Raw genomic sequence first — 11873 nt, forward strand, 5'->3', positions numbered from 1 at the left:
TGCACATCCATAAAACATATCAAATGTATGTATGTAACTTATGTATGAATCTCATATCAATTGAAAGTGCAAATTTTTAAAAATAAAATCTCATTTTAATTTATAGTTTTATAAGATATCATTAAGCTTTGTCCACACTAAATATATATTTCTTAATTAATTATTTTTAAGTAATTAGTCTGGAAAACCGAAATATTATAACTTACGCAATATTGGTTATACCGCCAAAAATGAAAAATTATTTTTTTAATCTACGTGTTTAAGTATGTTAATGATGGCCAAGCATTGCTATAAACATTTATTTTGTAATATTATTTTTCGTGTTGTGTTTCGTTCGTAATCAAAAGACTTCGAGTACCGTCCATTTTAGTGCCTTTTATATTTTCTTATATTAATAAAAGATTTTTTCAATTTTTTTTGTTTTATTAACCATTTTGACTGTACATTTCGTCGAAGCTGAAAAAAAAAGTTTATATGTAAGTAAAGATCTTTTTAATTTTGGAAGGTTGTATGTGGCATTTGATTTAGCAGTATTTTGTTAATGTAAAATATTTGTAAAAATAATCCTTTTATAAACATAATTCATTTTAACCACTCTTTATACAAATTTCAAGAGCATATATGTAACCACAATACCACATTGTGTACAATTATAGTATATCCTCCGATAGATATCCTAAGGGAAGGCCTTGCAGTGGGCATCTATAACTTAATGTAATATAAACAGTTTTAAAAGAAGAAAAAGTAATGCGACAATATAGTGAGAATATAATTTTTAAATAAATATTATTTTTACATAATATGTATTTGACATGTTTTATTTAATTTATCGTTAAAATTTTGATATTTTGAAAAAGACTGCATACATATTTTACTTATAACCTGTAACAAATATGCTAACCTAACCTTTAAAAATACAATTTATTAAGTTTTTCTTTTCTTTGGATAACATGTGATTTTTTTAAAATATATCCCTGGGGACTATCGGATTGAAATAAATTATAACTCGAAATTTTTGATACTTGTAAAAAATTTGGTTTACAGTTGTAAGTTTCTGAATCAAAAATAATTTTGTATTTGTGGTATTTTCCTCTATTGTGTTACAAATTTGCCAACCCTTGCTTTAAATTCTGATACACAAGTTTTTAAAATTATAAATCCCGCACATTATGACTTATAGTATCTATACATATAAAATATACTCTGCTAATTGAATTGCCAAGGACACAGCAAAGTGTGTATTAGTTTAAGGTATCAGAGAAAGCAAATGATTCGCTACCAAACAATTTAAAGTGAAAGTAACCTAAAATATATACAGAAAACAACATACTTATTGTTTTGGATGACAACTGTCCGTATATATAAGAGTACTCCTACCAAACCAAAGTATAATATTATATATAGGAGCATATACATCACAACCAGCATGCGAAGGAGTGCCATTTTTTAATAAATGAAATTGCATTTTGAATGTAAAACTATTGTTTACAGGGGTTATTTAATAATTCGTCCATAACGGCTGTTTTGATTGATAAGTATTATTGATGGATAATGTCTATGGCTTTATTGTTGGTTTATGGAGCAAAAAGACATCGAAAAATGTTCTTATATAGTATAAACTGTGTGGAAAAATAATTCGATGAATCTAATTAATAAAACAAAGATAAACGTAAGTAGCGTCGATAAAAATACTTAAATGTTTCGACTACGTATTTGTTAATTAAAAGCAGTTTTAATCAATATTATAAAACCCTACAGCCCGTGGCTACATTTACGTAAGTTATTGATAAATAAAAATAATTGTATTGTATATAACAACGTCATTTTAATAATATATTTAAAAAAAAACATTATCAATGTTATTATATATTTGTATAACATTTAACGTTTTTGAAAGCACTGACAAAAGCACTGACATTCGATCACTAAATAGTTTTGCATTTAATTTAATATAATAAAACCATTTGTCCAATTATAAAATTAATATTTTTTAATGTTTATCCTATTTATAATAATATTTTCATTGACGTTTTATAGTTAGTGAGTTATCGGGTACGAATAAAACAGTGTTAATAATGGTTTAATTAACAAATAATACTCAAATTGAAATTTTCATTTCAATTTAAGTGTTATTTGTACTAGTTCAATCTCTATTTCATTATCACTTATCAGTTTAATGACAGTGTCAGTGACATTGGCCCAGTACGAAAAAAAGTGATAGAGGACGTTGTCGTTTTTAGGTAAATTAAATTTTTAGTGTGCGGAAAGTAAAAAGTACAGAGGTAAGCTATTATAATTAATAATTAACAATTATTTGTTATATATTTTGATTCATTACTAAATGAAAATACATGGATTGTATAACCTTGACATGTTTAGTTACAAAACACGTTATTCTATTATATATGCCGTTAACTACACCCTAATTATTATTTTAAAAGTATAAATTATCCTCTTGTTTCGCTCGTTTATATAGATTTTTTTTCTATTTAATAACATATATGTAAAATTTATAACGTGTCTATAATACAGTTTAACATTTAAATTTATACAAATTGCGTATTCTTTAAATTCTTTGATAACGACTTCCCTAATTTTTCAGCAATCATGAGCTACATAAGGAAACTACTCGATAGCCTAAAAAGCAAGGAATTTAGAAATTATTTGATGAGGTTTGTTAAAATAATTTGATATTGTCATTATGATTTAAAATATCCAATTTTTGTCATAAACCATCTTTAACATTTTGAATAATAAGGCTGATAAATTAAAGTAATTTTTTTTATTGTTAAGGTATGATGGAGTCAGTTGAAACAATGATTTAATGATAGATAAATTAATAAAAATAATTATTTTTAATCTGTAAAGTCTCACACACAAGGAGGAGACATATTTATTTGTATCACTTGCCCATTATAAAATTGTTTTTTTTTTCAAATGTTGTCTTTAAACCAATTTTATTAAATGTACCCTAAAAGCTTATGATCATATAAATAATCATTTTAATGCCTTCATTAAGTGTAATACAAAATTTATGGAACCTAACAATTTACATATATTATCAAATTGTAGTTTAATATAATTGCTAGGATATCTTTTACTTACATATTTGTTGAAACTAAGCAAGACATGCTTGTATTTATATTAAATAAATATTAATATTATTTACAGCACACATTTCTGGGGACCTGTGGCAAACTGGGGCATACCATTGGCAGCAATAGCGGACACACAAAAGGATCCCGCTTTTATTAGTGGCAAAATGACACTTGGTATGATATTCTTTATGATTTCCTAGCCTGCGCTCTAAACTTTTTTTTTCATACACATAATAAGGGCTTTAATGATAGCATAAACTGGCTGCTAGTAACCAGTCTTATTTTAAGTCTATAAAGGAGTATATGTCCATCTGTGGACATCCTTTGATAGAAATGATGGTTTAATTCAATATGATTCTCTCAAGGCACAGATCTTGTTTGTGAATGTTATAAATAAAAATAGTTCCACGCTTCCCTCTGATGACTAATGTATAGTTCTTGTACATCTAATATAACAATATAACAGGCAAAAAATATCTCACTTGTTTTCATAATATCACAGCTTATAATTTTCAAGCTCGATGCAGTTTAACAATGCCCAAAATGAATTTAATATGATGTAGATCAGAGTTCCCCAAACTTTTTTGTATTTTGGGTAGACCCTCTACTTACCTGATGTTGATTTTCTGTAAATTTTTAACTGTAGTGAAGTATAATGTATAGTTCAAAAGTGTATATATTCAAAATGAATTGCAACCACAAAGTGAATACCAACATCCTACAACTTACACAATTTTATAAACATATATAATATTTTTTTACTTCATAGGTACTTTTATAAATAATGTAAATGTTTTGATATTATAAGATAGTATGATGTAAGTAAATAGGTACTATCAGTGTATGTGTTGAGATCCACTATCAAGGACCCCCATTTTCATTTCATGGACCCCCAATTTTTTTTCGCTGACGTAGACCCTTTGCAGGTTGTCATAGACCCCTAGGGGTTGATATAGACCACTTTGGGAATCACTGATGTAGATACATAGTGATATGACCAGGGAACTCCTGCTAGGACTCAGTTACCTTTGGATAAAATTAACATTTGACTCACTAGCGCTTCTCAAAATCTATATTTCATACTTTCATCAAAATTAAATCAAAGAAAAACTTTGGAAATGGTCCTATACTGTGAAGAATTTTACTAGATACCTTGTACTGTGATCATAGAATAATAAACCATTTTAAAGGATGTTTTGGGTCTCAAATGTCTTGATTGGTTGTTGTCATACTGCATTGGTTCTTTGCAATGTTTTTTTTTTTCAAAAAACTCGATGGATGATGTTCTGAAACTACCGTATTTACTTGATTTGACTCCGTGCAACTTCTAGTTATTCAGCAAACTCAAAAAGCCAGTTTGGTGATGCTGTTTTCACATGATTGACTAGATAAAAATCTAATCGAAGGAGGTCTTGTTGTAAGCTATACTGGAAAAAGACTATTCCAACTGTTTTCAAAACTAGAGAAAGGGTTGGCAAAAGTGAGTTTTTTATTAGACCAGGATTACTTTGTCAGTGATGAAGTTGATTTAGAAGAATAAATAAATAATTTATATTCTATAAATAAAATTCACCTAACTTTTTCATTAGGTTATTATGTCTAGTAATGAACTTTTGTTTATTGATACAGTGATAGTGTCTGACCTGGTCTATTTATTTTTCATTTCTCCTACCATCATAACTAGATTAAAGACACTGTGTATATATGGGATAGGTATGCACCTTCGGTAACTTGAGGTTCATTGAGTATATGTGTAAATTATACTGGTAATGATGAAGATACTGAGAAACTTATGTAAATAGTCTGGTGTTTAAATGTTACCAGAGATGTTACTTCGTATTCCATAGGGTTACTATAGGAATGACGTGTATTTTGTTACTTTAAAAATCACATTAGGTCCAGCCTAAAAGACCTCTAGGTCTCAATCATATTTTCAATGATTAGTGAGTCTAACTACAAAAGCTATTTAGGTTGTAGTGAAACTCCAGTAATGATGACAAGGATCCGAGACGTGATCACTTATGATTTACCTCATGAGAGGGCTGAAGTTCACTCAGAGAGCAATGGAGAGGGCTATGCTCAAAGTTTCGCTGCGAAATTGAATCAGTGATGAAGAGATCTGCAGAAGGACTAAGATCACCAACGTTTCTCAAAGAATTGCTTGTCTGATGTGCCAATGGCAAATCACTCGAGTAACCGTTGGCTGTTGGAGCTGAAAGGTTCTCGAGGTCCACTAGGCACAGGACTGGTCGTCGTGGCGATCTTTGGGGGAGGCCTATCCCTTGCAGTGGACATCCATGGGCTGAAATGAGAAATGAGACTTTAATTATATATGAATATTTTATATGTCAGTTATTAATTGGGTTGAAGTATGTACTGTGTTTCAATGTATAGCTTATACGACAGCTAAAAGCTTTAATGTGTTTACACCCTAAAATCACCTGTATAAAGTGATCACTTAGAAATACGTGGCATTAATTGATTTTTTAGACAACGATGGTAAAAAATAATTTTATTTGTAGTAATTCTAATTATGAAAATCATTTACTTACTATGTTACCACTAGATTATTTATTATTTCTGAAACCATTGATTTTTGAACATTCACGCCTTAGACTAGATATTTTCAATCACCCTGTGTAAATATAAATTCAAAATCCTAAGTATTAAACGAAAAATAAATAAATAAAATCTATTTCATCTCAGAGGAAGTATGTATACTTTTGATTTTGCATATTATATATATTATCAGCTGATTTTCGCACAGTAGTGCAAGCTACACTTTAGATATGGGATTGTTGGTTTTGATTTATCAGAGAAAATTAAATTATATCTGATAAACATGAATACAGATAAGCTGAGATATATAAAACGTTTTACAATGTACTATAATTTTATTGACTATTTGATAGATAAATTTAAAGACATAAATCATTATTTTTTATATGAAAGATACAGTTCCTTACCCTATACAGGGTGATATTTATTGTATGTATATCAAACAAAACCATCTGTTTTTTAACATTGTTTTCAATAATGTACCTTGTCTTGTTTCTGCGGGCTGGTTTTTGCAAATTACTATCCGTGTCTTTATAACTTTAGTATGTTTAGTATTTCCTGATGTTTTCTTGTACACATTTCTTCATATCACAATGTTTTATGTATCTTAAACTATTTCCTAACTTAAATCCTATAATATTTTCAACTTAATTGAAGTTAAGTAATTCTTTTTTTAGTATCGGGGAGGAATATTTATGGTGGATTCGAGATACACTGCCCTCTGGAGGAAGGATAGGTTTATGTGAGATTCTTACCAACTTAAACCTCCTTGGTAGTAATTTTCGGTACCTTTGAATGGGTCGCCGAAACTAGAAGCTGACCTTCAGTGCTGTGCCAAGACACATCCTGGGAGCAAGCAGTCTTCCCATAGCATCATCGCTGTACCGCAGCAACACCAGACCACTTCGCATTCCTGCCCTTCTGAGGATCTCATTGTGGAGGCAATGTAGGCTCCCACGCTCAACGTCCACTATGCCTTTTTATTCGCCTGTTCTGACAGGCAGAAGATATTCTAGCCTTATTCTAAACCTACTAAGGTTCGTACCTTTGCTCATGTTTCTACAATTCTAGTCAATTTGTATACAGTAAGTCGAATTGGGAGAAGTAGGTCATAAATCCTCTCCACCCTTATTATACTCGCCTTACCGGTCTTTCTGTGTTCGAATTAATCATAAAATAAAAAAATCTTATTTATTTTCATTTATAACAATTCTTAGAGTTTTCTGTAACAAGTGATAAATTCGAAGAATGTCTGTTATCTTATGTATAACTCTTTATCAATGTTTCTCAGATTTTAGATATGTTTAAAGCGAATTAACTGCTTTTTTTGTTTTACAATTCAATTATTGTTAGATTTTTAATGGAATATTTTTAATTGAATTATATTGTAGATGACTATTGTAGAGGTTGGTTTAGCCTATAGACACTGTAAGGCATAGGCCTTCCTTGGGGATATCAGGGGCGATAGTAATTAGGTATTATGGTCCACAGAGGACGCTGTTGCCAATACTCTTGAAACTTATTTGTGAGCAGTGGCCATCCTATATCATTTATGCACAAAAGTGTGAATTATATAAGATTGTATTCCGGGAATGGAATCCACGATTTATGATCGCAAGTCTCAGTGTTCTACCATTGTCATCGATGTTCAACACAGGGTGTTTGACAGGGGCGGCTCTAGCTCGTGTAGCGCCCGTGTGCAATGAAACCCTGGCGCCCCCTAGACCTGACCCCCCCCCCCGCGGCTATAACTATTAACTTTGCCGTCGTAACAAGAAAGTTTTTTCGTATTCCAGGCTATTTAATATGTAGGTATAAATGACTGTATGGTATTTGTTACAGCCTTTCTTTTTATGACGGCAGAATAACACTCATTGTTTTTATGCCTGAAGCACATCTCTGTTGCGAAACTATGCGGCGTATCGTGATTGTTCATGTTTCGTCTTGTGTTTTAAGTTTTATGGTCAGCGAAATAGAAGCAAAATGTAACTAATTTCTGTTTCGCTGCCCGTCGAATTTCTGAGACTGCGGCGCCTGTGTGCATTGCACACCCTGCACTATAGGTCAAGTCGCCCCTGGTGTTTGATTAATGTATAGCACATGTTCCAGCGAATAACGTTGAAATTTTAACACATATTTCCAAGTATTTTAAAGTGATCACTCGAAAATAAGTTACATTAATTTAGTTTCTATTTCTGTTTGAATTTAGTTTCTATTGTCATTAATTTCTGGAAGTACAAAGTCTGGATCAGATAGTATATAATAAATAATTGTAATATGTAGTATATCAGTATTTTTTACTAAATTAACATTACGTTATATATTACTTAACAATGGAGTATAAGATATGATATATCTAATATATAAAATTCTCGTGTCACAGTGTTCGAACTTGAACTCTTCTGAAACGGCTTAACCGATTTTGACCAAATTTTGTATGCGTATTTAGTAGATCTGAGAATCGGCTACTATCTATTTTTCATACCCCTAAGTGATAAGGGTTGTTCACCCTTAAAATTTTTTACGAAATTTTTTGTTCTTATTTTTTTATGATACAACATACAAAATAACATACAACCCTAAATTTTCACCCCTCTACGATCAACCCTTGTTTTTAAATTGAAAATAAAAAATATTTTTTTTGCAAAACTACGTTTGCGGGATCAGCTAGTACATTATATAATCTTCAATTATTGATTCACACCTGTAAAGTTTTTACATCTATAACCAATCATCCTGTATAAATTCAAGGGTTACATGAGTAACAATTGTCATATGCTATTTGCTATAGTAGACCTCGGTACATAAACGCGACGGTCTAATAACAGCATTATCATTACGCCTTATCAATGGCACGTGGATGGATATCTTTCAAAGATTATGTAAGAAATGAGTTTTACTATTTCTGCCTGTTTCCATGAAGCATCTGGAGGTGTTCCTCAGGTAATTCTTTTAATATACATATTAAAAGTTTATCTAACTCTTAATATACATATTAAAGATCTACTGCTATTATAAATCTTCTTTCAGTTATTCCTTACCTAGGAACTATACTAGTGAATTAATCCCGTTGATGCGAACAGCGCCTTTTGGCGCTCGTCTATAGACACTTTCTCAGCGAACAGCGCCTTCTGGCGCTCGACTATAGATACTTTGCTCAGCGAACAGCGCCTTCTGGCCCTCGACTATAGGAGCTATCTCTCAGCGAACAGCGCCTTTTGGCGCTTGGCGATAGACGCTTTCTCTCGGCGAACAGCGCCTTTTAGCGTTTGGCTATAGACGCTCTCTATCAGCGAACAGCGCCTTTTGGCGTTCGACTATAGACGCGACAGCTGCGTACAAACAGACCAAATACAACCAAAAACATCAATTTTGCCCTTATCATGGATAAATGGCTGAGAGAGTAATTCAATTTTTAGGCGCTCCGCAGTGAAGTGGTTAATATAAACCAATTTATTAATTATAATACATAATGAATATAAGTTTACTTTATTTATTAAGGTACACCAGCAGTACACACAAGTTAAAAGTACAATAAAACTTACCCTATTAACGATGATTATTTTATGTGTTCCTTTATAGTTGACACAATATTAAAAAATTACTATATATAACATCGTAGAAAAGATCAGACCACATTAAATTAAAAAATATATATATGTATAACAGGATACAGCCTTTAGATACCAAAAGAGTTCTTAATTTAAAAATGTTTTGTCCGGTGCGCAGTCTGTTATAAAAAAAAAACTTTAAAATATGTTTATTTTTTTTTCGTATTAAGTAGGCAATGACATCAGTACAGTCAGGCCAGTTAGTTTAGTAATATACCATAAAGGTTTTATCTCCTATTATATTAGAAATAGAATAAAAGACAATGCCTTTCCTAACCCTCTTCATTAAACACCTGACGTACAGGATTTTCCTCATCTTTTGTCTCTTTCACTCACGCATAAAAACGGATGCACTTAATTCAAACTTAGTATGGAGGATACTGGTAGGTTTTATTTAGGTATAAACGCAATTACTAAAGGTATTCACCATTTAAATCCATTTTAAATTATTCAAAATTGAATGTAATATTTAATTATATAAGAAGAAATTTTTAATTCAACACACCTCTTTCATTATTACGAAGATACCTTTTATTTAATTTACAGCCAAATATGAATTAGAACCTTTATTGGATTTATTCTTATTTTTACATTTTGATTTATCCACATTCGTAAATATTTTTTATTTTAAAATTTTATTGTAGTTTCAAAATGAATTTAAAACTATTAGTACCTAATGGAACTTTAATTTTATTATTTTAATTAATAATTTTTTAGGACTGTTTTCATATATTTTTACGCTATTTTTACATTTTTTTTTATTCTAATGTTTATTATAAATAATGTTTTGTAGATTATAAATAAGTGTTACTTTATGTGTGGCCCGTCAAATAATTTTAAAATTTATATTAGACTCTTGTTTAAAAAGGTTCGTCACCCCTGTCTTAACCTTCAAGGCATAAAAAATGTTCTAGTTGAGTCATATTTAATTCGATATGTATATATGTTTAATTGATGGTTTGATTGCAGCTCTGACACTGTACTCGCTGATGTTCATGAGGTTTGCCTGGAGGGTGCAGCCCAGGAACATGCTGCTCTTCGCCTGCCACTTCACCAACGAGTGCGCTCAGCTTACACAAGGTGCGAGGTTCATCAACTACCACTACGTGCAAGGCGAGAAGAAGAAAGACGAATTAAAAAAGTAGCGGAAATTTTAACTAGGCAATATGAAATATGATTTAGGTCTGAGCACATTGGTGAATTCGTATCGATTATTCACCAATATAAAATCGATATATAACATATCGATTATTGTTGTCTATGACGTTATCAATCGCGAATTTATATTTTTAATCTGTCGACAATGTTTATTTAAATTTACGACCGTTACTGTTTGTGATTGTCTGTTGACTGTTTGGATGGGATTCCCCGTAAATGCCAGTGTTTGGCGCACAAATCTTCTTAGGTAGCCGAGTATATACACGAGATATGATGATATATATAAATGCGGGTATATTTGATTTAAAAATTAATATTATGGTTATTACAAATCTTAGTAGGTTAAAACTTTGCCAATATTTTGAATTCAAAGGATTTTAAAATGTAACGATAATATATATGCCCACTGTTGGCGTTACAGAAATCTAGAGTTTTAAAGCTATCTGTCACCATAATTGACAAGAATTTTTAACTCGATTCGATTTGGAGTTAATTGGTGTACACTAGAATAGTAATAACACAGACTAAATTACTATTGATTAGCTGTATGAATTATTAAAAAAAAACTACGAAATGTTTTGGTGATACCAGATAGTTAATTGTTTGAAATACAGGTAATAAGATACATTGACATTGGCAACTCTGATTTATAATTACCCACAGTTTTATAATGTAGCAGCACTGCGATGGTGTATGTTACCTTTTTTAATGCTATTATGGTAACACATATCTCGTAAGTGTCAAATTTTGAAGTTTGACATGTGTCACTGTGGTGTTAATAATTTTAACAAAACGATTTGCCCGTTTAGCACTATATTCGAGTAGATGTTTTTCTATGTTAATGTAAAGGGTACACCATACATGCGTTGATGTATATATATGTTTAGGTATGTCTCGAACAGAATTTATATTTTCATTGAAATCTTAACCATAATCAAAAGTTTCTGTTATGTTCTCTTTAGTGATCGGATCAGTTAGGGAAATTATTAATAAGCAGATAATAAATATATATATAGAGATACGTACAATCGAGAAGGAAAAGTTACCCATATGTAATCTGTGATATTATTTAATATACAGAAAAGATGAGTAACCTGATGAATGATGATTATCCACAAAGAGCGATTTAGTGATCACTTGTGTATGCCATAAAAATAAAATGTTTGAAGAGTCCATTTATATAGAAAAAAAATCTTGTATTATTCAATATAAATCTAAGAAGATTACACACACGTCGAAAGAGGCCATGACGATGAGAGTAATGTCAGAACTCAAAGAGAAATTAGAATAAAATTGAGCACTCCAATAAAGCACTGAGGGTTCCAAATGCACTTATAGAAGATAATATAACAAACTCAGATGGGTTTAAATAAGATCAACAAAGATATGTATGACAATGTCGACAGATTAGTAAATTCGAAATGAATGCAGGTAGTTTTAGAAATAG

At 30.8% G+C, this 11873-nt stretch overlaps 1 protein-coding gene across 1 annotated transcript; it reads left to right on the forward strand.

Moving 5' to 3' along the window:
* Positions 1-2176: 2176 nt before the first annotated feature.
* Mpc1 (mitochondrial pyruvate carrier) lies at positions 2177-10939 on the forward strand. The gene is made up of 4 exons (XM_068768801.1): positions 2177-2282; positions 2603-2672; positions 3172-3272; positions 10238-10939. Exons 2-4 carry the CDS (start codon positions 2608-2610, stop codon positions 10411-10413), a joined length of 342 nt encoding a protein of 113 aa, XP_068624902.1. The 5' UTR covers positions 2177-2282; positions 2603-2607; the 3' UTR covers positions 10414-10939.
* The last annotated feature ends 934 nt before the right edge of the window (positions 10940-11873 follow it).

Source organism: Battus philenor, unplaced genomic scaffold, assembly GCF_028537555.1.
Source record: "Battus philenor isolate CCGP_79_NKW_IND1 unplaced genomic scaffold, ilBatPhil1.0.hap1 SCAF_10, whole genome shotgun sequence".
In the NCBI taxonomy this organism is placed as follows: domain Eukaryota; kingdom Metazoa; phylum Arthropoda; class Insecta; order Lepidoptera; family Papilionidae; genus Battus; species Battus philenor.